This window comes from Mustela nivalis (assembly GCF_964662115.1).
Source record: "Mustela nivalis genome assembly, chromosome: 14".
Lineage (NCBI taxonomy): Eukaryota > Metazoa > Chordata > Mammalia > Carnivora > Mustelidae > Mustela > Mustela nivalis.
In genome coordinates this window covers 14,711,114-14,739,074 of record NC_139033.1, presented here as the reverse complement: position 1 = coordinate 14,739,074, position 27,961 = coordinate 14,711,114, and the positions used below count along the sequence as shown (strand labels likewise).

Sequence of the window (27,961 nt, the reverse complement as noted above, 5' to 3'; positions counted from 1 at the left end):
ACACCCAGAGAGGTTAAGGGGCTCATCCAAGGTCACACAGCTACTGCAGCTCAACTACCCCTATTTCAGGCACTACCTGGACAAGCATCATTAGCTGACGTGTAACACCACTGTAGGTAACGAAGAGTAACTTGCAGTGTAGAGCAGGATTGGAAGGACTGAAAACAGGTGGCAAGACACAAGAACTGGGCAGGTGATGGCAGGGGGCACAGCTCTCTGGGTTTCCCTTGCAAAGGCAGGGACAGCCATCGCAAACACGTAGACAGCATTCGATTCTGTCACCGTGCCGAAACTGGAAGTTGTGAGTCACGAACACCAAAGGTCCACTGAATTTCAGTCTCCTCAGCTGCTGCCCTACTTCCTCACAACACAGTAGCACATGCTGCGTCGAAACTGAGTAAGTAAGGGGTGCCTGGGTGGCTCAGTGGGTTAAAGCCTCTGCCTTTGGCTCAGGTCATGATCCCAGGGTCCTGGAATCAAGCCCCGTGTCCAACTCTCTGCTCTCTGCTCAGCAGGGAGCCTGCTTCCCCCTCTCTCTGCCTCTGCCTGCCTCTCTGTCTGCTTGTGATCTCTATCAAATAAATATATAAAATCTTTTAAAAATAAAATAAGTTAAGTAAAGCTTTGTTACTCAAAGGAGAAACAGTCACCTAGAAAATCCACCCCAAAACACCTCAAACCTTACCAATATGACATAAACCCAATGGTACTTCAGGCTTACCAAAAACCTGCATTTCACACACCTAACTAGCAGCCAACCACAGTGTCTCCTCACTAAGAAAATTCCTCATTTTAAATATCTTATGCCAACTCTTAAAGAGCCCACCTACTACATAAATTAGAATATTCTCTAAACCTTATTCAAAACCTTATTCAAAGGAGACATCAACAGGCAGAGATCCCAGCTATGGTTTCCCCCGCTGACTGTCCCAGCGACTCTGAGCTGGTTACTTTAATATTCGGTGTCTCCATTTCTCCCATAAAACATGATCACATGCCTGTCCCCTCCCTTTCTCAGCAATAAGAGAAAGTCAACAGAGGTCTGGATGATATCGGAAAGGTGCCAAGAGCACCGGTTAGGGAAACCAGTACGGAGGAACCTCCTCGGGAAATGAAACAGAGACTCGCCATACGATCCAGCTCTGGGTATCTGTCCAAAAGGATCTAGAGCCGGACCTCAAGGAGCTACGTGCACACCCGTGTTTGTCATGGCCTGACTCACAACAGCCAGCAGGTGAGAGTGACCCAGGTGCCCCGTGACAGACCAAGAGACAAACAAGATGTCAGGTATCTGAACAAGGGACCATCACACGGCCTCAAACCAGAAGGAAAACATCACACAACTACATGGTTGGACTCTGAGGACACCGTGCCGAACCAGGAAGGGGGGCGTGCGAGGGTCAGTGTCACAGGATGGAAATGTTCCAGAGAGCTGAAGCGCCACAACGGGAAGACACCCAGCGCTACTGAGCTGTACGCTCAAAAACGGTTCAGACAGGACGTTTAACGTTATGTACTTTTTAAGAAATTAAAAAAAAAAAGGGAAAAAAACAGGTGCCAAGACATTGTTTGAAAACACGCACAGCGATCCGACTACTTCAGAGCCTCTCCGGCCTCGTGGCCCCGTGGGAGTGGCACCCAGGACACGGAGAGAGGAAGATCCAAGGGGACTCACTCGCAGCGTATAGGGCAACTCGGTCATTCTCTTTGTGCCGCAGGAGGTTTTCCGCGTAGTTTAGACGACTGCCTTTGAACCACTCGGGGACATCTGCGATGCCTTTCGACGTGTCCACGACCTATGGAGCAAACCAAGCAAACCAAGAAAGCACACAGATGAGGTCTACACCAGTAATAAACATAAGTGACTCTGCTTCCCGGGAAGCCCGCTAACTCACTGGCCCCAAGCATCATTAAATCGTTTCAGAGACTGAACACTGGACTGGCCGCCAGGCTTGGAACTGCAAAGACATTAGCGCCCTGTAGTTCATCAGACGGGACCTCACACGGGAAAGTCGCCGGGAAGAGATCGTCAGCATTCTCATCACAGGGAAAGTAAGGTGACGGAGGCGTTAATGCCACAGTGTGTCTGTGTATCAAATCATCACACTGGACACTTCAAATATATACGGTTTGGGATGCCCGGGTGGCTCAGTCCTTAAGCATCTGCCTTCGGCATGGGTCATGATCCCGGGTCCTGGGATCGAGCCCTGCATCAGGCTCCCTGCTCGGAGAAAAGCCTGCCTCTCACTCCCCCTGCTTGTGTTCCCTCTCTCGCTGTGTCTTTCGCTGTCAAATAAATAAAAAGAATCTTTAAATAAATAAGTAAATAAGGTTTCACTGCTAATTATTCCCCCACGAGGTTTAAAAAAATAAAGAAAGAAATGAACGCCAAGAGAAAACACCACCCCCACGAATGGACTCTTTCAACAGACCTATATGAAGCCCCAGCACTGAGAGCTGCAGGTGACACAGAGTACGTAAGACAGGGCAGCAGCGTCCAGGGCCGCAGGGTCCACTGAAATCTGGGAAATGGACCTACAGGACCCACCCACCCCTCCCACTGACAACCCCACCAGAGACGGGGCCGGACCCCTCATCTCCTTCCTCAACAGAATCGAACCTTGATGTCCTTCCCCAAGTGCCTCCACATAAGACTCTCAGAACAGTTCACCTCACAGTCAAACAAGAACACAATGAAGTTATACATTGAGTAACAGGACCGGCTTTCCTCAGAGAGTCATCGACTGACAGTCTGAGGAGTTGGAACATTCCCTGAACTTCAGGTTTAAAAAATAATAAAACTATTGACAACTTAAAAAAACAACAATAGGGGCACCTGGGTGACTCAGTGGGTTAAAGCCTCTGCCTTTGGCTCAGGTCAGGATCCCAGGGTCCGGGATCGAGCCCTGCATCGGGCTCTCTGCTCAGCGGGGAGCCTGCTTTCCCCCTCTTTCTCTGCCTGCCTCTCTGTCTGCTTGTGATCTCTGTCCGTCAAATAAAAGCTTTTAAAAAAAAAGAAGAAAATATGATTCAGTATTCCCAAAAATGAACACTTTATTTTGGAACATAACCATGAAAAGGGAATGCTACTTACCTCAACATACATGCGTGAGAAGACAATTCCACTGAATTTCCAGAACTCTGCCCAGAAGTCTGGATATGATTCAACTGACCAGTGGTATAAGTCATCATAATTTTCTAAAAATAAAATAAAATGGCACATGGGTCAAACCAAGCTTAGAAAGTTCTGGCAGCTCAGTGAGAAGACAGACACACCTAAGGAATTACAGTTATGGCTGAGCGGTTTGAAGGTATCCAACAAGAAACGGTCTGGGGAAGGTGAAGTATCTTAATTCTTGCCCCCCTCCCCCGAGCAAACTGGCCAGTGATGCTATATTCCAACCAATTGCCTAAGAACATGGACTGTGGAGCCACAAGGCCTGGGTTCAAATACCGCCTGGGCCGTTTATTAGCTGTGTAACCTTGTGGAAGTTACTGGAGCACACTGTGTCTCAGTTTCCCCGTCTGTGAAATGGAGATGGTTAAGAGCACCCCCTCTTGACAGGGCTATTGGGAGGACTTAAATAAACATGAACACATGCACGAGACAGACGCTAGAACAGAGCCTTGGGCTGAATGAGAACTCCATTAAGCTTGCTACTATTACACTGTACAAACAAGAAAATCGTATCCAGTAGATCTGAAAATCAGGAAATGCAAAACTAGGAGCTTACTGATGACTTCTTGTGCCAGTACCAGTGTTTGTGGGGAGGGAAGAATGGTATTTATTTTATTTTAATAAGCAATACATTTGCATGATTCAAGATAACTAGAGTATAGAAGGTCCTTCAGGAAAAGTCCTTCTCCATCTTGTCCCACAATCATCGAACTTTTCCTGCCCAGAAGTAACCAGTTAGAGATTTATGCGTCCTTCCAGACTTTATGCACGAGCCAATATATCCTTCTCTCCAGCTTTTACAGTAATGGAAAGCTCTTCCCACCAGGTTCCCATCCTGAGACCTGGGGAAAGTCCCTGCCCCTCACTGGGCCTTTTTAATTGCCACACATTTTCGGCAGGCCCTCCAATCATACCAGCTCCTTGGCGCTAATGCTCCAAGGATATGGGAACAGCAGGAAAAGGACCAGCAGTGCGTCAGGAACAGAAAAAAATGGCCTAACGTGATGGCTGGACTGAATTCTCTCGCTGCCATCAGTCAGCTAAAGACTTAATGGTCCTCCCTGTTCCCAGTCCTGGGGGGGGGAGGGGGAAGGGGGACGGACAGGGAGGGAGTACACAGAGGAAGGGGGAGACCTCTGAGAGCTGGAGTGAGCTGCAGGGGAGGGGCTGGGCCTGGCAGCCAGGGCGGGGTTAGCAGGCTGGGAGGGAGCCAAGTGGCAGGAAGGAGCGCTGGCTGAGTGGGTCTGCAGCAGGGATGGAGAAGGATCAACTGGGGCGAGATGGGGACAGGCGGCACAGAGGTCACAGAGTGATCAGGGAACCGGGGCTTCAGGCCACCTCCTCCAAGCCCCCGGAGAACCACCCTCCTGCCCACCCCCCTACTCAAGCCAGGGGCCATAGAACAGGTCAACAGAGCACTCAGGGAAAAACACCAGGCACCAGGCATCGGGAACGCCGGGGCCAACCGTGACTCTAGAGATCACGCATGGGAACCTCAGGCAAGCCAGTCTGCCTCTCTGGGACTCAGTTTCCCTGTGTGTCACCTGGAAATCGACTGGAGGAGGGCATGGGTGCTCCCAGGACCATGGAGAGGTGACCCCGTGTTCCAGGGTGGGGCTGGGGGACCTGCATCAGAATCTCGGCTCTGCCACTTACTACAAGGACGGTGGGCAAGCTGCCCCACCCTCTGCGCCTCGGCACTGTCACCGGCAAGCTGGGGACAACAGTGACCCCAATGAGCAGGAGATCGTTTGCTTAAAGACAAAGGCTCCGGAGCGTGACCAGCCGGGTTCAGATCCTGCCACTCTCCCTGTGAGCCCGGATGAGCAATCAGTCATCTCTGGACCCCAGTTTCTCCCCCATCAAAGGAAGAGAATGGGGGCACCTGGGTGGCTCAGTGAGTGAAAGCCTCTGCCTTCAGCTCAGGTCATGATCCCAAGATCCTGGGATCGAGCCCCGCATCGGGCTCTCTGCTCAGCAGGGAGCCTGCTTCCCCCTCTCTCTCTGCCTACCTCTCTGCCTACTTGTGATCTCTGTCAAATAAATAAATTTTAAAAAAAAAAAAAAAAAAAGGAAGAGAATGGTACTTGTCACAGCATCATGGTCAGGACTGAAAGAGTCAAAACATACAAAGCACTAAGAACAGCGCTTGGCAGAGAGGAGGTATCTGGCGTGTCAGCCCCTAGAGTCATTGCTGGCTCGCAGGAGCACGTCCCACGCCAGGCTAGTTAGTGGACAGGACGGTGTGGCCTAAGACCTGGGGACAGGGCTGTGCAAGTACACAGAAGTGTTCATGAGCGGGACTCTGGTCCAGAACGGGGGCGGGAGAGGAGCCTCCGCCCCGCCCGCGCTGGGGAAGCCACACCAGGCAAACCGGCCGGCAGCTCCATTCTCTCCCAGTCTTTTGTTTGTCTGGTTTGGGTCACCTTGATCCTCATAAAGGGCAAAGAGTTGCAGCACCAAAAACTCCTCCAGGCTCACACAAGAGATGGACCAGAGACTTGACACCCACACCTCCACCGAAGGCTTCAAAAACCCATCAAGAGGGAGTTACCAGCAGTATCCCCGACGGAGGCAGATGCCACCCAGCTGCCAATCGGGGGACCAAGCGGTCCCAACAGCCCCCTAACATTATGAAGACCATAGAGGACAGCAGAGAAATGGAAGGTCAAGGTGCAGAGACTTCTTCCCCACCGATGACCCAGCCAAGTCATGAGGGACAAGCAGGGGCCCCTTCCGGCTTCTGTTCACACACTCCTGGCCCCACTCACAGGCTGCACCCCTGAAGCCCAAGTGACCCCTTCCATGGGCCTGTGTGGTTCCGTCTACACGGTGTTCATGAAAAACCCGAACTAGCTTCCAACGTCCTAAAGTCAGGTTCCAAATGAAATTCAGTGTCCTTGCCTGGTCTGACACAGGAGAACAGCTGTGGCCAGCCCCTGCTTCTCACCTGCCCTGACATCCCTGGGCTGTCCCCTCCCCGCACTGAGCAGGACTCATCTGCATCACCAACAGGATAGTACAGAAATGACCAAGGGTGACTTCCAAGTCCAGGTCCTAACAGAGAGCAGTGCCTAACTTCCTCTCCTGGATCACTAAGGCACCATCACACCACATAGTGACAAGCAGCAACAGAGCTGGGTGAAAGCTGCCCCCCCACCCCTCCCCAAGAGGTGAGAGGCCACATAATGCAGTAGAGACTAATGATTCTGGAAAAAAACTACAGGTGGGCTACTCACAGCTGCAACATCCCAGCCAGGATGGAGCTTCTACTTTCCCAGCTGGGGAACGGGGTGCCAGCAGCTCCCACCGGGCCAGTTTACAGAGGACGGAGTCCGCAGATGCACAGAAAGCCCCCGCTACAAGTTGACTGGTATGGCCTCCATCGCCCGCTGGGTCCCCAGAAGCATCTGCATGTGCAAGTTTTGCTTTCCTTTCATCCCCTTCTTCCTCTCCACCTACGAGAATTTTCACCAGCCCGCACCTCCAAGTCTCAGCTCCAGATCCGGACCGACAGAGCCAGCACGTGGCAGAGCGCCTGGGAGGCTGCCAGTGCGCCGGCGCTTGCTACTGACTCACCAGCAGCGCTGCCAGTCTGCACGAGCCTCCTCCTCCAGCTGCACTGGAGCTGTTTGGGACCAGGGACCCAGCCTTCCCTTCGCAGGCAGACGCCCTCCCAGCTGCTGGAGCGCGGACCTGATCGTAGCTTGCAGCCCACGTGAAGACACGCAGCCCACGTGAAGACACGCAGCTCAAGCCACCAAACCAGCGGGCATTTTGAAGCGGGTGTCCCTCCGCGAATCACGGGGGGCTGGTGCGGGCAGCACGCACTCGGGGGGGGGGGGGTCTCGCGAAAGAGGCCTCACAACACAGGCATGTAGGCTGGGCGGCATCTGGGAGCCGCTCCATAGGTGATCCGGGTCCCCCCGCCCCCGGTCTATAGGGGCTTGCAGGGAGTTCTCGGGTGAGTTCCGCTAGAAGCGTTAACAAAAAAACCAACCAATGTCCCCAGTAGCGGGAAAAAGAGCCCAGGCCGGCCAGCTCCTGAATCGCGGGGACAGAAACCTCACGCCAACCACAGTCTTGGGACAGGCTCCTCGTGCCCAGGTAGCCAGGCAGGAGACTGCCCCCCCAGCCATCCGTCCTCGAGGCTGAACACCACGAAGCACCCCGTGAAGATGTGTCCCTTGCTCTCTCCGTACAAGGAGGGACAGCATTGCTCAGTACCGCATACCACTACACACAAGACTCGGAGGGTGGGGACTGGCGCTCAGAGACTACAAGTTCAAGGGCACAGCCTTTAAGACTTAGAATCCTCACGAATTCATGAAAAGGCGAAGCAGAATGAAAGTCCAAATTACATGCATCTGGAGAGCTGATGAAAGGAGAAAAGATTCGAAGACAACAATCCAAAACAAGGCAGCCATGTGAGTTGGCTCTTAAAGGCCCAAATCTCCAGGGCTGGGCTTCTGGAAGGGAGAGAAGCAGCAGGCTGGCTCAGCCCTGGGGAGTGGAAGGGGAGGAAGAGACGAATGCCAAGCTCCAAAGCCCCCCAGACCAAGAGGTGAACCCCACTCAGCCCCGCTTCCCACCACCACGTGGGGACACAGACCCGGCATCACAGGCCTTTGGGTTTTCAAAGTTGGAAATCCTGCCTTATCTATGGAGTCTCCAGTGTGTGAGTCGCCCCAGCCAAGTCTTCAGGTCCAGTCTGGGCCAGAGCAGGCCGACTGGGAGCCACCCGTGCTTGGCAGTGTTCACAGAGCGGCCCGCGGGCCAGTCAGGTGCAGGGGACCGCTGGGCGTGAGCGCCTCCAGTCACCCTCACACCAGCCACTGACACGGCTCCTCTCGCCATGCCCATCTTACAGCCGGGGAAAGTGAGGCTCGGGAAGATCCGCTGACTTCCTAGTGATCACAGCGAGAAGTGGTGGAGCCAGTTTGAAATCCGGTGGTCAGGCCAGGGTGTCTCGCCTGCATCACAACTCGTGTGCAATCATTTCCTAAAGCGGCACAGCCAGTTAAGCACGGGAGAAGAGTATTAGGCTACTGCTGGCACAGGAACGAGAGACTGAACGGAGCAGAGTTTACGCAGACTCATGCTCCACTCTTGGCTCTTCTTAGGGGAGAAGGAATCAGGTCTGTTCTCCCCCAGCCCGACACACGTTAATTTACCAACTACTACCTGAGAAGCTCCCGGGTAATAAGCCACATCTGTCTCCAAGGTGCTCCCTGTCTAGGGAGGAGGAGGGAGGGAGGGAGAGAGCTGGGTCCCCCAAGGGAAGGGGCTCAGTGGAAGCTACACCTCCATCCTACGGGGGAGGGCTTGGAAGCTGCCAGGTGGCACTGTCTGCTAGTCCGTGGTCAACAAGGGGCCCTTGTGAGCCTCTGTGCCAAGGAGAGACAAAGTCAGACCTGTGCTCCGGCAAGGCAAGCAGCATGTACCGAAGGGAGGAGGAAGGAAAAGCAGGAAGCAGGGAAGCCAGCCAGTGTTCAGGGGGGAGGGAACAAGGCCCCCACGGAAAGCGGAGGATTAAGAAGGAAGGTAGCCTTGCCGAGGACTGCCTAGGCAGGGAAGACGACCTAGTCTCCACTTCTGGGAGGATGGCTGAGAACGGAGATGCCCCGGCCAGGAATACAGGAGTCCCAGAAGCCAGCTGAGGGCCACCAAGGGGAGGAAAGTGCCCATGAGGAGCTGAAAAGCCCTGAAGGAAGTCGGACAAGCCCGCCAGAGCTGGAGGGAAGCACGAGCAGGTGCTTCTCACCCAGAAAAGGGGCCTCGTCCGCCCAGCCCACATGCAGCCTGGTCAGGCGGGTTTCTGAGAGCCAGGGTGGCGGCGGAGGGAGTGCCCATGACTGGGTCTGCAGCCGGCTGGGAGTGTAAACAGGACGGGAAGGAGGTTCCCCCCAACCCCAAAGGCTGTACCTGACCTTCCTAGGTGCCTGAATTCCATGCTAGCCCTTTAGTAAGCTCAGGCTGGGGGGACTAGGAGGGGACAACACAAGGTGATACCGGCAGGCAAGAGGACCCCACAAACACAGGAGAAGAGCTAGAAGTCAGAAAGCCCCCATGTCTGGGAGGAAGCTCCCCCAGGCCAGAGTGCAAGACCCCAGGGAGCACCTCCTCTCACAAGTAGAAGACTAGCCAGGGATCCCAGTCCCCAGAGGTTCCAAGGCGGGGTGGGGGTGAGGGGCATGTGGGGAAGCGGGGGCAGGTGGGGACCCCTCCCAGGGACATAGAACCCCCTCCCAGGGACACAGATGCTACAGTCAGCAAGACTCCTGCACAGACACGGGGGCAAAGCCCACCGTCACAAAGCGCCCCACGCCCTGGAGAGGGAGCCCCCGCTATTCCGGTGGCGCCTCCAAGCCCCGGAACGGGGACACTGAGAATCAGGGGATGATTCCGACGAGCAGCAGGGGCCCTGACAGCAACGCCCCGGTCCCCAGGGAGGGGAGTCCCCCTGCCAGGGGGCCCCTCGGACCCCGAGGCCACGGCCCGGGGCGGGGCGGGGCGGGTGTGTGGAGAGGCGCTGGTGGCCGCGGAGCCCCCGGGCCGCGTGCCGGCACTCACCCAGCGCCAGGCCGCTGGCGGCGCCCACGGCCGCCCGGAAGCGGTCCATCTGCGTGTTCTTCTTGCTGTCGGGCTCCCACATCACCTGGCACTCCAGGATCTCCTCCCGGCCGGCCCGCGGCTGCTTGGACATGGCTGCGGCGGGGGCGGCGTGCGCTGCGCTGGGACGGGGAACCGGGCTGGGAGCCGGCCAGGGGCGGCAGGCGGGGCGGCGGGGTCCCGGGGCGGCGGGTCAGCCGCGCGGACCGGGAACAGGCAGCGCGACTGAGCGCCGCGCGGGCGCCGGCTGCGGGATCCCCGGCCGGCCCCGCCCCCATCAGGCCCCGCCCCTCCCAGGCCCCGCCCCTCCGCGTGTAACCCTCCGCCGGTGGCCAGCTCGCAAAGGAGTGCTCGCCGCCGCGCCCTGCTGCCGCCGGGACTCGAACCCGCGCGCGGTGGGCGGAGCTGCGCAGGCGCGTTGCTCCCGAGCTCCCCATCCTTACCTGGGGCATGACGGGGTTAAAGCATCACGGGAAGAAGGGAGCTAGGGGCTCGGACTCGTTCCTGGGCTCATTCATTCGCGATTGATTTGTTCTTCCTGCGGATTATTTACCGAGCGCCTGGTGGGTACCAGGCACCGTGCAGGGCTGTGCGGATACAGCAGTGAAGGAAGCAAAGCTCCTGCCCGGGGTCAGCAGGAGAGACGAGGTGGAGAAGATGCCCTGTATACGTCATACATAGCAGAACGCATGCAATAAAGTACACGGCACACCGATGAGTGTCGTATACATGATACGTATACGGCTATCCATATAATAAAAAGTGCTAATTACTATGGAAAGAAAGCAAGGAAGAATAGAAAAAACGGGAAGAGGAGTGTTAATATTTAAATACGGTTGTCAGGGAAGAGCCTGAAAAGGTGACTTGAAGCAGGTGACAGGTGTAATGAGCTCTTCAGTATCTGGGGGTAAGTTTCCAGGCGGAGATGACAGCAGGTGCAAAGGCCCTGAGGCAGGAGTGTTGGGTGTGGTTAGAGAACTAGTGAAGTGTCCAGCCTTTTTCTTTGACTTGAGAGACCTGGGGTAGAAGATAAAATCAATGAAGGAATAATGGCAGCACAAGTGGCTGCTGAGAATCATGAAGATCAGCTTTTATCATGGGCAAGATGAGATCACTAAGGGTTTTGAGCGGTACAAGGTCATGTTCTGACTGTAGCTGTAATAGGAGCTCCTCTGGCTGCTGAGTTGAGAATAGATTTCAGGGAGCAGGTATATAAGCAGGGAGACCAGTTAGGATGATGTTAGAAGAGATGATGGTGGGGCACTTGGGTGGTTGAGCTGGTTGGGCATCTGCCTTGGGCTGGGGCCATGGTCCCAGGGTCCTGGAATCAAGCCCTGCAGGGGGCTTCTTGCTTGGCAGGGAGTCTGCTTCCCCCTCTCCCTCTCCCCCTGCTGTGCTCCCACTCTTTCTCTCTGCAAATAAATAAATAAAACGTTTAAAGAGAGAGAGAGATTATGGTGGCTGGACCAAGTGGCAGATGTGGAAATAGAGCATATTTGGGGGCATATTTTGAAGGTTTATTTATTGCATTCCTACTGTATGTTGATTGGCGCTGTGCTACGGACCTCCCTGTATTCCTCGTAACTTATTCTCAGAGCAACCCAGTCAGCCTCTCCGGGGCACACTTTTTTTTTTTTTTCCGGTGTTGGGGTTTTATGAAGCAACCCCACCACTAAATCAGAAACAGCTTCTGCCTCTCAATCGCCATGAATAAAATCGGTTCTCATTTAAAACAGGATGCTTGCTATATAAACATGACTTCCAGAATACCTCGTTCCCTTGACCTCCAAGTCCTAAGGCCAGCTCTGGCTCTGTGTTTGAGTTATCACCTTTGTGAAGGCATGAGTTCATCTTGACCCGGAAGGAGAGTCATCTTTGAAGGATTCATGTTTATTTCTTGGACACTGGAATGCACATTCCACAAGAGTAAAATCCTTGCTTCACCAGTTCACCACGCCTCCCAGAGCCTGATCGATAACAGGAGATCAATAAACAGTCATTCATTCAGAAATGCCTAGCGTGTGCTTGCCGTGGGCTAGGAAAGGGGGTTCTGCTATGTAAAGCATAGACCTCCTCTTCCTGGGGCATGCAAATCGGAGTTTCAGTAGGGGATTGGCCGGTTCTCATGGAGTGGGCAGAGGGCTGGATTTATAAGCCTGATGACCACTTGATTCATCCTTAATCCCTTCAGCCTGGCCCACCCAACCAGGACAGCCTCTGTAGGGGAACCGAAGGGAGAGGTGAGCTATAGCCAAAATACCTGGGTACTTGGTCATCACCCTTTCAACACTTCGAGACACACGCAAACCTTTGGAAATACCTTTTCAGGCCTCACCTTGCCGTCCCATATCCTTCTTAACAAGATCAGAGAGGGGGAAGAAGAAGAGATTCAAAAAAGCTCTTCCCATTTAAAATGGGAACATTGGGGCACCCAGGTGGTTCAGTCGGTTAAGCACCTGCCTTCCACTTGGGTCTCAGTCCTGGGGTCCTGGGATCGAGCCCTGCACCGGGCGCCCTGCTCACCTGGTTGTCTGCTTCTCCTCCCTCTGCCTATCATTCCCCCTGCTGGTGCTTACACACACACACACTCTCTCTCTCACTGTCAAATAAATAAATTAAATCTTTTAAATAAATAAGTAAATAATAACATGGGAACATTCCTGGAGGGGCCCTTCTTGACCAAGAACCTTACACTCTCTGTTGCATGTGCAACCTTCCTTGCGTCTCTGCAACTGCCTTCTTCCCCTTGGACCTGTTGTTTATTTTTGACTTAAGGATCTGGACGGGTGCTTTTGTTTTCTTGTTTGTTTTTGAGAGAGTGGGAGAGAGACAGTGCATGCATGGGGCCGGCCCCAGAGGCAAAGGTAGAGAATCTTTTTTTTTTAAGACTTGATTTCTTTACTTTTTTTTTTAAGATTTTTATTTATTTATTTGACAGATCAGAAGTAGGCAGAGAGGCAGGCAGAGAGAGAGAGGAGGAAGCAGGCTTCCCACTGAACAGAGAGCCCGATTCAGGGCTTGATCCCAGGACCCTGAGACCATGACCTGAGTCAAAGGCAGAGGCTTTAACCCACTGAGCCACCCAGGGGTCCCCAGATTTATTTTCTTGAGAGAGAAAGAGAGAGGACATAGGAAGAGGGAGAAGTAAACTCTCCACCAAGCAGAGAGCCCAACTTGGGGTTTGATCCCAGGACCCCAAGATCATAACCTGAGCTGAAGACAGAGACTCAACCCACTGAGCCACCTAGGAGCCCCAGGGGAAGAGAATCTTAAGCAGACTCCATGACCCTGAGATCATGATCTGATCTGAAATCAAGAGCTGGAGACTTAACTCATGGAAGCACTGAGACGACCCTAAATTGGTACTATGTATACACCACATTCCCGACCTGTGCTCCCCGCTCCTGTTCTAGGTACTTCAAAACTTCTTAACAGAATGCAGAAATTTGCCAGGCCAGATGCCCTGTACTCACTTCATCAGAGGGCTGACCTTCCAGTCATTTCTTTGGAATGCGTCCTGCTCTTCCCTCACATAAAAGTTCACCTACATTTCTTTTTATTTCTTCCGCCCTCGTGTGCATTAAGTTGGGCTCTCCATCTTTCAAAGGTCTTGCTATTATAAGGGGACCATTAACCAATATAGGAAATGATGAAAACATATTGGGTCCTCTGGGATACGTTGAAGGCAACTTCAAGAGAAAAGCATGAGTGTTTGGAAGTGGAGAAGAGTTTTCCAAAAAGGCCCAAATTGGTGGTCTGGAAGAGGAGTGCCACCATGGTCGGGGTACAAGTCAAGGCTATCTGAAAGTCCACATGTTTTTCACGATATGAACCTCATTTTTCTCCTCTCTTCCCAAAGCATGATATTTCTCTGTCCACATAGAAAGAAATGCCATGATGCTATTGTGCCGCTGGAAAAGAAACCAAAATATCTGTCCTCAAAGAGATAGCTGGGAAGTAACACCAGCTCTGAGAGCTACTCACCTGCTTGAAACACCACAAAATCCAACTTTGGAGTCTCTCCTAAGAGGATTGTGCTCAACCCAAGTGATTGTATCCTGACTTAAGTTGACATTAAAAAGTTTCATCATAGGGACGCCTGGGTGGCTCAGTTGGTTAAGCAGCTGCCTTCGGCTCAGGTCGTGATCCCAGTCCCACATCGGGCTCCTTGCTCGGCAGGGAGCCTGCTTCTCCCTCTGCCTCTGCCTGCCATTCTGTCTGCCTGTGCTCGCTCTCTCCCCCTCTCTCTCTCTGATAAATAAATAAAATCTTAAAAAAAAAAAAAGTTTCATCATAGGCTTAAATGGACATCTTTTTTTAAACTCAGGGCTTTAGGGGCACTTGGGTGGCTCAGTCAGTTAAGTGTCTGCCTTTGGCTCAGGTCACGATCCCAGGGTCTTCTGATTGAGCCCCACATCAGGCTCCCTGCTCAGGGGGGAATCTGCTTATCCCTGTTCCTCTGCTCCCCACCACCCTTGTGCCAGCGGCTCTCTCTCTCCCACTTGCTCACTCTTTCTCAAATAAATAAATAAAATCATTTTAAAAATAAACCGAGAGTTTCAGGGGTGCCTGAGTGGCTCACTGGGTTAAGCCTCTGCCTTCGGCTCAGGTCATGATCTCGGTCCTGGGATCGAGAGAGGAGATAGTAAGTGCAAAGACCCTGAGTTAAGCTTGGCACAATCAAATAGAAGCAGGTATCTCGGACCTTGAGATGCCACCGGGAAAGGACTGTGGATTTTACTTCAAATGTGATTAGAAGCCTTTGGAAAGTTTTGAGTCGGGGAGTGATGTGACATATATTTTGAAAGCATGATTCTAGCTGCTGTGCCTTAACAGAGTGAGTAGGTTGAGAGAGATCCAGGTGCCTGTATATGAATATAAGCTCAGAGATACATCTTTAAATATCTATCTGTACATAGAGATATTTTGGATATCTCTATCCAAGAGGATATCGTGTGGGGTCAGATAGTGGATAGCAGTGCTTGGGGGCCAGACAGGATGAGAACAACATCTGGCCTAGAAGTGACATTCCCCAAGTCATAACCAAAGGAGTAATGCTTGGGGTCTGGTAGGGAAAAGAAGGAGCAATGAAACCGCCATATTTCCATTTCCTGCAGCTGCTGACACACGAGGCTCTCTCAGGCTGGTCTGGGAGAAAGGTGAAGAGTGAGTCCAAGCTCCCTGAGTTCATCAGGCAAAAGGGTTGTTGGAGGATTTTCCCTTTTTTGGCCTCTGGGGTATAGTTGCCTCAACCCTCCCCAGCCACACACCAGGCTGTGGAAATCCAATGGAAGCCAGCTACCAAGGGCCAGATGTGCCTAAAGAGATGTGCCAAGGTTCAACCATCTCCTCTCCAACCACAGAAGAGAGCATAGGGGAAATGTGGTCACAACGCAAGAAGGGGGGTACACAGGTGGTGGGACAGTCATCCGGTGAATACCATGCAGCAGCCAAAGGGGGGTGCTCTGTATGGAGATGGGGCGGCACAGTGAACAATATGTTGAGCGAAAAAGCGAGCCTCAGAAGTGTACAGACTTTTACAGAAAGGGAAAAAGCAGGCAAAACCCAAAATATCTGGTTTAGGAATACATACATGGTAAAGAAACATTTTAAAAAATGCAAAGAAATCTTTATCAAGACTTAGGGCACAGGATTCTTCTAGGAGAAAGGAATGAATTTAGGGAGGGGCTTCCAAGATACTGGCCTTGCCCTATCACACAAGGTTGAGGGAGCATAGTGCACAGTTATGAATCTTTAAATGTACATACATACTGGGGCGCCTGGGTGGCTCAGTGGGTTAAGCCTCTGCCTTTGGCTCAGGTCATGATCCCAGGGTCCTGGGATCGAGCCCCTCATTGGGCTCTCTGCTCAGCGGGGAGCCTGCTTCTCCCTCTCTGCCTGCCTGCCCTCTGCCTACCTGTGATATCTCTCTCTCTCTCTGTCAAATAAATAAATTAATATTTAATAAATAAATTAATATTTAAAAACAAATAAAAATGAATAAATAAACATACATACTATATCCAGTTTTTTTGTAAGCATTGAACTTTTCACAATTAAAAGTAAATAAATGAGGGACCCCAGCTTGTTGTCAGTTGAGCATCTGACTCTTTTTTTTTTTTATATTTCATTTATTTATTTGACAGACAGAGATCACAAGTAGGCAGAGAGGCAGATAGAGAGAGAGGAGGAAGCAGGCTCCCTGCTGAGCAGAGAGCCAGGCAAGGGGCTTGATCCCAGGATCATGACCTGAGCCGAAGGCAGGGGCTTTAATCCACTGAGCCACCCAGGCGCCCCAAGCATCTGACTCTTGATCCCAGCTCAGGTCTTGATCTCATGGTCATGAATTCAAGCCACATGGTGAGCTCCACACTGGGCATGGAGCCGAAGAAAAAGAAGAAGAAGATGGGGGAGGAGGGCACCTGGGTGGCTCAGTGGGTTAAACCACTGCCTTCGGCTCAGGTCATGATCTCAGGGTCCTGGGATCAAGCCCCGCATCGGGCTCTCTGCTCAGCGGGGAGTCTGCTTCCCCCTCTCTCTCTGCCTGCCTCTCTGCCTACTTGTGATCTCTCTCTGTAAAATAAATAAATAAAATCTTAAAAAAAAATAGAATATATCCACATGTCTTTAAAAAAAAGAAGAAGAAGAAGAAGGGGGAGGAGGAGGAGAAAGAACAAAAAAAAAAAGGAGAAAAGAAGGAAAAGAAAAAGTAAATAACAAAAACCTTGGCGACATCAATGACTGGCTTATGTCACCAAGGCTGGACTGAAAAATTGTAAACAAACTTCAAGTCTGTCAATAGAAGAAAGGCTAGTAAAGTGCAGTATACTCCAGACCTTGCAGTATCGTGTACATCAGTTAAAAATAGTAAGATCAACCTACAAGTAGCATAGTTCTCAAAGAGATGGTTCAGGAGGAAAAGCAAGTTGCAGAACAAGAGCTACAGATATAGAAAAATTCATGTAAAATACCACTTGTATTTAAAAAATCTATATTTCTTCCTTGGCATATGTAACAGATATTCTCCACATACTAATATATGTTGTAGGAAAGATCTTATAGGGGGTGGAGGGATGGCCCCACCAAGTGATATGTCCACCTGGAACCTGGGAACATGACCTTATCTGGAAAAAGCATCTTTGCAGATGTAATTAAGGCACAGATCTTTTTTTTTTTTTTAAGATTTTTTTTTATTTTTTTGTTATGATTTTGTTTATTTATTTAACAGAGAGAGAGAGAGATCACAAGTAGTCAGAGAGGCAGACAGAGAGAGGAGGAAGCAGGCTCCCTGCTGAGCAGAGAGCCCAATGTGGGGCTCGATCCCAGACCCTGAGATCATGACCTGAGCCGAAGGCAGAGGCTTAACCCACTGAGCCACCCAGGCATCCCTTAAAGATTTTATTTATTTATTTGACAGACAGAGATCACAAGTAGACAGAGAGGCAGGCAGAGAGAGAGAGAGGAGGAAGCAGGTTCCCTGCTGAGCAGAGAGCCCGATTCAGGGCTCGATCCCAGGACCCTGGGACCGTGACCTGACCCGAAGGCAGAGGCTTAACCCACTGAGGCACCCAGGCACCCAAGGCATGGACCTTGAGATAAGATCATTCTAGATTGCCCACATAGCCCCTAAAGCTAATGACAAGTGTCCTATTCTTATTTATTTACTTTTAATTATGAAAAGTGCAATGCCAGGATTGACCAGATTTACCAATTTACCAGAAAATGATGTTTTATGGCATAAGAGTTTTGAATTTGATTCAGAGAATAAGCATTGCTCCCTCCCCAGCAGACGGAGCATAATGAGATGAAAACACCCAAAACTAACACTCAAGGTCTTCCAGCAGGATGTTCCTGAAAAGACTGAGTAAAAATATATTTGTGAGACACATTTTCTATTCAATATTCAAGAAAAACAATCAGAAGAGTAAAGGCTTATGCTCTGAATAGAATTCAAGACTATTATGCCATAAAACATCACTTTCTGGTAAATTGGTAAATCTGGTTAATTCTGGGTAAAAAAAAAACACACACACAACACTGAATTGGTTGTTTGCCATACTGGCTTTTGGCAAATTGAGCTTTGAAGCCCCGGACCACTTCTGCTGGGATCACCTGGGACAGATGTCTGTCCCTAGTTCAGATGTCACCCCCTCAAACGGGCCTTCCCCAGCCAGCCAGTAACTATGTAAGCAAACCTCCTTTGTTCTGCAGGAAATCTGCGCAGTACTTAATTTTGCTTCCTTCATAGCACAAGTCTAAGTCATCTTGATTATTAATTTCTTCACTTTTTAATCTTTATCTTTTGAAGACTTTATTTATCTGTCAGAGAGAGAGAGAGAGCACAGCAGGGGGGGATGGAAGACAGAAGAGAAGCAGGCTCCCCATAAGCAAGGAGCCCGACGTGGGACTCGATCCTAGGACCCGAGTCACCCAGGCATCCCTAAACTTTTTTTTTTTTTTTTAAGATTTTATTCATTGATTTGACAAAGAGAGGGTGAGATAGCATGAGCTGTTGGGGGGCGAGGAGATGCAGAGGGAGAGAGAGAAGCGGATCCCCCAGCGAGTTTCTTACAGCTTTCTGTGTGACACTCAACTCCTGATCATCACCTACAATCTGGTGACATACTATGAACAGGGTTCTAGACAGTACTTAAACCTCATTAGCCTAGTACACTCACTGTGACACAGACATTCGCACCCGCAAAGGCCTCATTTAATACTGAAGAGATTTCGACCAGCCATACAAGCCATCCAGCAACACTTGCCATGGTTTCCCTCTGGCTTGTTTTTTAACAGGGCAAGGAAAGGCGACTGACCAGATGAGGTGACTGCCCACCCTCTGGCTTGATTTGGCTTCTTTCTCCTCTTAGGTAAGTGTAAAGTTCTCAGTATAGAAGCCAGACTTCCAAGAGAAAGGATTTTGAAAAATACCCCATCTCTGGGGGATTCTGCTGCCTGTATGATGAAGGAAGAGGCTGGGTGATGTAATAAGAGGCAAAGAACTCCAGAAGGCATGTGGGTGGTTCAGTGGGGTAAGTGTGAGACTCTCAGTTTTGGCTCAGGCCTTGATCTCAGGGTCGTAGGATCAAGTCCCACTTGGGGCTGTTGGCCTGGCCGGGAGTCTACTTAGCAATTCTCCCTCTCCCTCTGCCCCTGCTCATATGCTATCTCTGTCTCAAATCAATAAATCTTGGAAGGAAGAAGGAAGGAAGAAAAAAAGAAGAAAGGAAAGGAGTCTTGGGACACCTAGCTCCGGCGGTAGCCTGTGACTCTTAATCTCAGGGTCCTGCCTTGGAGCCCCACGTTGGGTGTAGATATTACTTAAATAAATAAACTTTAAGAAGCAAGAAAGTCTTCTTTTCTCACACACACAGTTCCTTTCCTCCATACCATCTCGTGCGCACGTCGTCCAAGTCCTCCCGAAGGCTGCTCCCTGTTTGGAAACCTCCCCCACCCAGCCCATCTCGGTGCATGGGGTACGATTCAAAGCAGCACCCAGACTCTGCCCGCTCCGGGCCTGTTTCCACCCAGAGACCCACCACCATGCGAATGGCGTCCTCTGAGCTCCCGCAAGCTCCCAGGCAGCCCCTGGTTCCTGCCAGCGGCGCCCCGGCTGCACCAGCAGCTCCGAGCAGACTCGTTAGACACCCCAGAACCCGAGGGTTCCGAGTCTCTCTCAGATATCTGTGTCATCGAGCCTGTGCTGCGCACTTCTTTTCGTGCATTTCGGGCCAGCTAAGCCTTTCATTTACTTGCATTCGTGATTCCTCTTGGTGCTTTGTGGGTTTGGGGGTTTTCAGGTGGTTTTTGTTTTCATGCATTCTGTAGGATGCCACGCCAGAGTGTGTATCTGCGAGACGGGTCCCGGGAAGCGGGGAAAGCCCCCTGCGGACCAGGCTGCCCGGACGCGCGGGTCTCCGTCCCGACTTGGCGCGCCCGTGACCGCGCCCATCCCCGCCTCCCAGCACCTCCGGACGCCTCCCGCCGCCTCCCAGCGCTCCGGCCAGCCCGCCCGGCGGAAGGATCCGACCCGCCCGGCCGCACCACACTCGGCCCGCACTCCGATTGGCTGGCGGAGAGCTGGCCCCACATCAGCCCAGGCGGCCGCGCGGCGGCGAGCCGACCTGAGCCCCAACCAATCGCGAGGCGCTCCGGTGCGTGAGGCGCGCCTCTCAGCCAATCCAAAACGAGAGCCGGAAAAAGGCGTGCCCAATCGGAGCTGGGCAGGGGGGCGGGGTCACCCTTCGACCGTGAAGGCCGACCGCTGTCACCTTGACAACCCGGCCAGTCCCGGGGCGAGTCGGGCTGGTCCCACCGGCCTGTCTTCCGCGGGTCCTCCCGGAGTCACCCTTGGCCTCCCTGCCTCCGCGCCTGGGGCTGCACTCCGCCTGGGAAGAGTCGGGGCACGCTCGTGCTTCCCCGCCCGCACCCTGCCGTGATGCTGGGGCGCCCGACGGCGCGGCGCACGTGGGGCCTCGGCGGGAGCCCCGTCGGGGGTGGGTGGGGGTGGGGTGGGGGGCGATACGAAGTCCTCGGCCCGGACGTGCTTGTGATAATGTCATCTCCAGTCCGGACAGTCCAGCTCGAAACCGGAGCCGACTGAAATAAATCTAAAAAAGTACCGAATTAGGGGCGCCTGGGTGGCTCAGTAGGATAAGCCTCTGTTTTCTGCTCAGGTCATGATCTCAGGGTCCTGGGATCGAGCCCCGCATCCAGCTCTCTGCTCAGCGGGGCGCCTGCTCCAGCCCCGCCTCTCTGCCACTGCTGCCCCCTTTTGTGACTATTGTCACCATTCTACTCTTTCAGATATTTTCTTTTTTTAAAAAATTTTTTATATTTTATTTTATTATATATATGATATATAATATAATTATTGTATATTATTAAATTTATTTTAATATATTTTTTTTACATTTTAATTTATTTTATTAGCCCAATGCAAGGCTGGATCCCAGGACCCTGACTGAGATCATGACCTGAGTTGAAGGCAGAGGCCCAACTCACTGGAGCCTCCCAGGCAGTCTTAGACGTTTCCTCATCCTAGAACTCTAGGTAGTAGAACAGGCACAGTTCATATATGAACTCTCAAGCTGTCAAAGATCTGCTTTTGTTATTATTATGATTATGATTATTTTAGTTTTTGTCAGATTTTATTTTTAAGTAATCTCTACACCCAACCTGAGGCTTGAACCTACAACCCCGAGATCAAGAGTAGTAGGCTGCACCGGCTGGGTGCCTCCAGAACCAACTCTATTTTTTTTTTTTTTAAGATTTTATTTATTTATTTGACAGACAGAGATCACAAGTAGGCAGAGAGGCAGGCAGACAGGGAGAGGGGGAAGCAGGCTCCCCACCCAGCAGAGAGCCAGATGCAGGGCTCAATCTCAGGACCCCGGGATCATGACCTGAGCCAAAGGCAGAGGCTTTTAACCCACTGAGCCACCCAGGCGCCCCGGAACCAACTCTTTTTAAGGATGGTATTATTTTCTCACCGAGCCTATCCACAGGAACCTACCGTCGTTGAACTAAAACACTCCTAGAAAAGCTTTGACACAGAAAAATAAATGTAAGAGAGGCCAGGATTTATTGTCATCATGTAGAGTAAATTGCAGGCATTATCTTAGCACTGGTGATGAAAATATCTTGTCAGCATCCTTGGGAGGACCTCTGGATGTGGATCCCATGTTCTTGTATGAGATAATCTCTTTGTAGATGTTTCTTTTGCTAATTCTGTTAGTATTCCATCTCATGGCCTGTCATTTACATTTTCCCAATCCGAGTATATTTTATGATTTAATTAAGTTCCAACTCACAGCAGCCTTCTAATAGTGAAATCAAGTGTGGACTTAAGAATGAAAAAAATGTAATTCAGCAGTGATTGGAAGTAGCTGGCATTGTGTTTTTAGCGATTGTAAGCATATGTGTCATCGCTGACTCCGGGTGAATGGGCCCGCACGACTTTGCCTGTCACAAAACACAAAATCTTACTGAAGGATAGCCTAAATCCCAGGGCCCCAAGGAAATCGGCCCTCCTTAAAGAGCCATGGGATTCAATACTACCAGTCAATCTTACTTGGCTCTGCTTAATAATGCTTACCCTCAAATCAAACAAGATGGGATCGGGAGGGAGACAAACCATAAGAGATTCTTAATCTCACAAAACACACTGAGGGTTGCTGGGGGGAGGGAGGGAGGGATAGGGTGACTGGTGATGGACGTTAGGGACGGTATGTGCTATGGTGAGTGCTGTGAAGTGTGTAAGCTTGACGATTCACAGACCTGTACCCCGGGGGCAAATAATACATTATATGTTAATACATTATTTTATTTTATTTTATTTTAAAGATTTATTTATTTATTTATTTGACAGAGTAGGCAGAGAGACAGGCAGAGAGAGAAGGAAGCAGGCTCCCCGCTGAGCAGAGAGCCCGATGCTAGGGCTCAATCACAGGACCCTGGGATCACGACCTGAGCCGAAGGCAGAGGCTTAACCCACTGAGCCACCCAGGCGCCCCAATGTTAATAAAACTAATTTTAAAAAATAATGCTTACCCTCACTGTGTCACAACTAAAGTAGGACAAAGGAGGTATTTAGAAAAAAATAATAAATAAATAAAACAAGCTTATCCTTTAGATGAATGATGTAAATGGACATTTTCATTCCATCACCAATAGGTTGTTTTTATTTATTTATTTATTTTATTTATTTATTTATTTATTTATTTGAGAAAGAGGCAGAGGAGAGAGCATGAGCGAGGAGAAGGTCAGAGGGAGAAGGAGACTCCCCGTGGAGGTGGGAGCCCGATGCGGGACTCGATCCCGGAACTCAGGGATCATGACCTGAGCCGAAAGCAGTCGTCCAACCAACTGAGCCACCCAGGCGTCCCAATAGGTTGTTTTTAAAGTTTCTAATGGAAAGATGGAATGAATTAACAGCCTAATTCCTCGAAAACTCGAGGCAAAACGGAACCCTCAATGTCGTATTGTTTTTATTGTTACATTGGAGGATAATGTTATGTTGTATTAAGTTATACTGCATCATATGTATAATAATGTCACTTTGTATTACACAATAATGTTGTTATCTTATTATATAATGTTATATTGTGTCAAATGCTTATAATAACGTTATATTATGTGTAATATTTTATAATAATGTTGTTACATAGTATCGGATTTGCACTAGATGCAACAACTTGCATGAAAGTCATAGAAACACAAGGGTTGTGGGTTTTGTTTTATTTTATTTATTTATTTGACAGAGAGAGACAGCGAGAGAGGGAACACAAGCAGGAGGAGTGGGAGAGGGAGAAGCAGGCTTCCGGCTGAGCAGGGAGCCCGATGTGGGGCTGGATCCCAGGACCCCAGGATCATGACCCAAGCCAAAGGCAGACACCTAAGGAGTGAGCCACCCAGGCGCCTCTCACCAGGGGACTTAATGTAAATATCTCACCTTAAGAAGTGCAGGTGGTCATTGAGGGAAAGGCTAAATAAATTGTGGCATATCCACAAAATGGGATACTAGCCACAGGATGTGACAGCTGGCTGAGATACATATACAAAAATACCAGACTCTAGAAAAGAGTAGATAATATGCTATAGTTAGTGTTAAAGAATGGTATATACATATATGCTTGTGTTGTCACTGGCTATCCCTAGCAGGAGTCCTAAACTGGTGACAGGGGTCGCCTTGGGGATTTAAAGGTAGTGGACAGACCAGGCAGGAGCGAGATTCCGGATTCACTGAACACACTTTCGTACCTCTGAAGTGTGTACTATGTGATTGCTTGCCTTTGCCAGAGAGCCACACACTTTGTGGTTCAGGACTGCTACATACTGTCTGTCACCCCACCCCATTCATATGTAGAACCCTAAGCCCTAAACCCTACCCCCCAGTGTGCTAGTATGAGGAGGCGGGGTCTTCGGGAGGTGATGAGGTCGAGTGTAGAGCCTCATGGGTGGGATTAGTGCCCTCCTAAAGGAGACCCCAGAGAGCCCCCTCACCCCTCCCACCACATGATGACACAGGGAGAGAGGACTGTCACTTAAGAGCCAGGAAACAGACCTCACCAGGCACTGACTCTCTGGCCCCTTGACCTTGGACTCCCCAGCTTCCAGAACAGTGAGAAATAAATATTTAGGGATGCCTGGGTGGCTCAGTGGGTTAAAGCCTCTGCCTTGGGCTCAGGTCATGATCTCAGGATCCTGGGATCGAGCCCTGCATTGGGCTCTTTGGGAACCTGTCTCCCCCCCCCCCCCTCTCTGCCTGCCTCTCTGCCTACTTGTGATCTCTGTCAAATAGATAAATAAAATCTTTAAAAAAAAAAAAGAAAGAAAGAAAGAAAGAAAAATATTTATAGTTTAAGTCACCCAGTCTGTGGTACTTTCGTAACAGAAGCCCAAAGAGAGTAAGGCAAGGACCTTTTTACACCCTTTTAACTTAGTAGGGTTCTCAAAAGCTTTTGTTTCCTGGGTTATATCTATCCATAAGGATTAACAATAAAGTTAGAAATAATTTCACAAAATTAAAAATAAAAAGTGAGAAACCAACCAATACATACATTAACTTAAAAATAACAATGGTAACGGTGCCTATCTGGCTCGGTCGGTTGAGCGTCTGATTCTTGGTATCGGCTCAGGTCACAATGCCAGGGTCTAGAGAGCCATCCGGTGTAGGCTCCCTGCTGGGTGTGGGGTTGGCTTCAGATTCTCACTCTCCCTCTCCTTCTGCCCTTCCCCCACTCTAGAAAATAAAATAACAGTGATAAAACCAGAGCCCACGACCATAAACAATGTATTTGTATGAAAAATACCTATATTTTGGGAGGGGGGACCAGAAGAGGGGTATTGGTCTACAATCTGCTAATCTCAACGTCTGTCTTAATCAAAGACTGCTGGTTCCTTGCCCGAGTCACCGCTCATCAGTTACACTACCCTGTCTGCTACCCCCTGGAAAACCCCTTTGCATGTTCGTGACACAGTGAAAGTGGAAAATGCAAATGACTAATTATTAATAGTATTTTATGTTACTAGAGGAACTCAGACCACACTCAGAACTGCAGGCCTATCCCAAGGAGTGAATGAACTATTTCCAAGCCTCCGAGGAAGGGCTCCTCCATCCTAAAATGAAATAAAATAATATATGTATTTATATATATATATATTCATAGGCATGTGAGGGTAACATTCCAATGATTTTACACAATTCACACAGGGTATTCTAAGCCATACAAGAAAAGGATCTGGAAACAAAGCGAGGCGACACTGCGAGTCTTTTTGAAATCTAAGTTGAGAAGAGCGCAATTGGTTTTTGTCTGATTCCTGAGGCAAAAAACGATTTCACTCTCCCTGCGACAAGATCTTAAGTCCTAGGAAAACAATGGCCTCTTTGAATGCAATAGGGAATCCTGAGACCCCTGAAAAACAAACATATCCAGAAGAAACCAGTCCAAGCTGGGAATTCTCCTGCACGTGTAATAACCCGTAAGCCTAAGTGAAGCTCCGGCTTTCCCAGCGCGGCTGGAGACAGGAGAATCTCCAAAGGCAGACTGCTCCGTGTGAACGCTGATGGAACAGAAGGGGCTCTCCATGCCTCCAAGGGCGGCGTGCAGGGACACTGGACGTGGAATCAGAGACTCCGGGCTTCAGTCCCGGCTCCCCACCCTCCCTTACTGTGCCACTTGATGCAAGTTACTCAACCTCTCTGGGCCCGCGCACAGAACAGGAATTCGCTGTAAGGCTTAAATTTTGTTTAAATCCAATAAGCCGTAAAAGAAATACTGTTGATCCTTCCTCCCAGCTGTCACCTCCAGAGCAGAGAAGATGCTGGTTAATTGGGTTTGGGTTTTGTTGGTTTTTTTTTTTTTTTTTAAAGGAATCTCTACCCTCATGTGGAGATCAAGAGTCACATGCTCCACCAACCAAGCCAGCCATGCACCCCTTGAGGGTTTTTTGTTGTTGTTGTTGTTTTGTTTTGTTTTTATTGTTAGGATTTATAGTCATTGTTTTCTTAGGGTCATCAATGAATATCTCTGTTGATGCAAGTTGAAAAAAACAAAACCACACACACACACACACAAAACCATGAAAGCTACAGCTTCTCCAGGAGGAGGGAGATCCTGGAGTGACTTCTGCCTGTAGGGAGGTAGCCTGAAAGACTGGGCTCTCACTCAGGTTCCCCCAGGACTGGCCATTTGACCTTGGGCAATGTTTCTCAACCGCTCTGAGCCCGGGTGTTCCCTTTTTCATTAACTAAGATAATCCCTTCTTAGCAGCGTGGTTGTATAATTCCAACAAGCTGGGGCAGGTAGAGCCCCGCGGAGACAGACACAGAAGGCTCTTAGTTTACAGTGACGGCTGTCATTGGTGGGGCAACATTCAGCCACCACTCCTCTCTCATCACCTCCTACAGCGACCTGTGGTGCTCTTGGTCCTGAAAACGTATCTAAAGGAAAACCATCTCTCTGTCCGCAACACTCTGCCACCAGATATGGGTTTTCCCTCGCATTCAGCAATTCTGACCCTCGCTACCCTGAATCGGGGCAGACCCCACGGACTAAGAGCAGAGTCCACAAAACCATCCCTCACCTTCAGATGTCAATCCCAAGTTCAAAGGCCCCGAGATTGCCCTCACTTCTTTTCCATTTGGTGACAAATCAGAGGTTCCTTGACTGCCTCCTGGGGTTCAGTGATGAATATTGGCTCAAGAACGCAGGGAAAAACTTTATGTCCTATTACTGGTTTATGATGGGATAATTGAAGATGACCAGCTTCAAGTGAGATGATACCTTTCAGGAAATGAATTTTGTTTTGTTTTGAGAAAAAACTGACCACACCAAGTATTGGTGGGGATGCAGAGGAACTAGAATTCTCATACACAGCTAGGGAGAATGTGAGTACGAACACCTCAGAAAACGGTTTTTTAGCAAACAAAATATATGCCTATTATAGGATCCAGCCATTCAGCCTCAAGGGTTTACCTAAGACAAACGAAAGGAAATGTTCATACAAAGATCTGCACATACATGTCCACGGTAGCTTTACTTGTAATGGCCTCAAACTGCAAACAGCCCAAGGGCATCAGCAGGTGAACAGAGACACGGAAGTACATTTATGCCGTGGAATACGACCCAGCAATAAAAGGGAGCGAGTTACCCACACACCCAACCTGGATGAATTTCAAAATAATTATGCTGAGTCAAACAGAACGGGGTGGAAAAGCAGGCACCTGCTGTTTGGTTCCATTTATGTAAAATGCTAGAAAATGCAAGCAAATGCGTAGGGACTGAGAACTATCAGGGGTTGCTTGGGAACCGGAGAGAGCGGGGAGGTTCAGAGGCGGCGACAGAAGGGACTTTGGGGGTGGGGAACGTGCCTCTTTTCTTGATGGTGGCCATGTTTTCACAGGTACAGAAATATACCTGAAGTGATCAGACTTTACAGCCTGAAACATACCTGGTTCATCGTATGTCAATTGGGCTTCAGTAAACCTGTTTTTTTGTTTGTTTGTTTTTTAATGAAACAAACAGCATAGGAGCCCAGGCTGGGGACAGGTGCCAGGGGGTGTTAAGTAAGCCACCTGCTGGCTGGAAGGAGCCAGCGGCGGCTTTTGGCTTTTGGCAGAAGGGAGAACGGAAGTGGAGACTGTATACCGAGGCCAGGTGTGGTGGGGGGCAGGCAGGTGCACCTGTGCCCTCCGTCCGTTGCTCTGTCGAATCACACTCCTCAGTCGGGCACAGCCTCACCTGACAACGCCTCATTTCAGTTAATGTTCTCCCGGATCCTGGGAGACCTGCTTCCACCCTCCATTCCGACCTACTGCCTCACCCCATCTTTTTTTTTTTTTTTCCCAGATGTGCTCTTGCAAAATGGTCAATCACATGCATTTAATTCACTCAGATGGACAATGCTTTCATATCACCTTGGGGTTTCTGCTTCGACCCCCGGCACTGCTGCTGAGGCTATGCACGGCTGTGCTGTCCTCCTACGGTGGGGGGTCCCCGCCTCTAGGCCACTCTCTCTCCCAGGGCTGGGCGACCCACCCTCCAGACAGCACACCCGCCCACCCAGGAGCAGTACTTTTGGGTCGTAAGTGTATTTAACTGGTCTCTTCTCTTACATTTGCTCCTGAATATTTCCTAAGGACATAATGTTTAGCGCCCACAAAAGCAT

The 27,961-nt window shown here is 50.2% G+C and overlaps 1 protein-coding gene and 1 long non-coding RNA gene across 5 annotated transcripts in view; both read right to left on the bottom strand.

Annotated features, from left to right (window-relative positions):
- AACS (acetoacetyl-CoA synthetase) overlaps positions 1-10,081 on the bottom strand; it is an 80,514-nt gene extending 70,433 nt beyond the window's left edge. For 2 of the 4 annotated variants that reach the window (XM_082698651.1, XM_082698652.1), the window contains exons 1-3: positions 9,752-10,081; positions 3,095-3,198; positions 1,676-1,796 (exon numbers count right to left, since the gene is read on the bottom strand). In XM_082698651.1, the coding sequence (XP_082554777.1) occupies positions 1,676-1,796; positions 3,095-3,198; positions 9,752-9,884 (358 nt within the window). In that variant the 5' untranslated portion in view covers positions 9,885-10,081. The remainder of the gene's footprint in view (positions 1-1,675; positions 1,797-3,094; positions 3,199-9,751) is intronic. The other 2 variants (XM_082698653.1, XM_082698654.1) reach the window with 2 other exon arrangements.
- Positions 10,082-12,694: 2,613 nt separating this feature from the next.
- LOC309847823 overlaps positions 12,695-27,961 on the bottom strand; it is a 243,159-nt gene continuing 227,892 nt past the window's right edge. The window contains exons 3-5 of the long non-coding RNA XR_014302645.1: positions 17,328-17,396; positions 12,948-13,003; positions 12,695-12,783 (exon numbers count right to left, since the gene is read on the bottom strand). This is a non-coding gene — a long non-coding RNA (uncharacterized lncRNA). The remainder of the gene's footprint in view (positions 12,784-12,947; positions 13,004-17,327; positions 17,397-27,961) is intronic.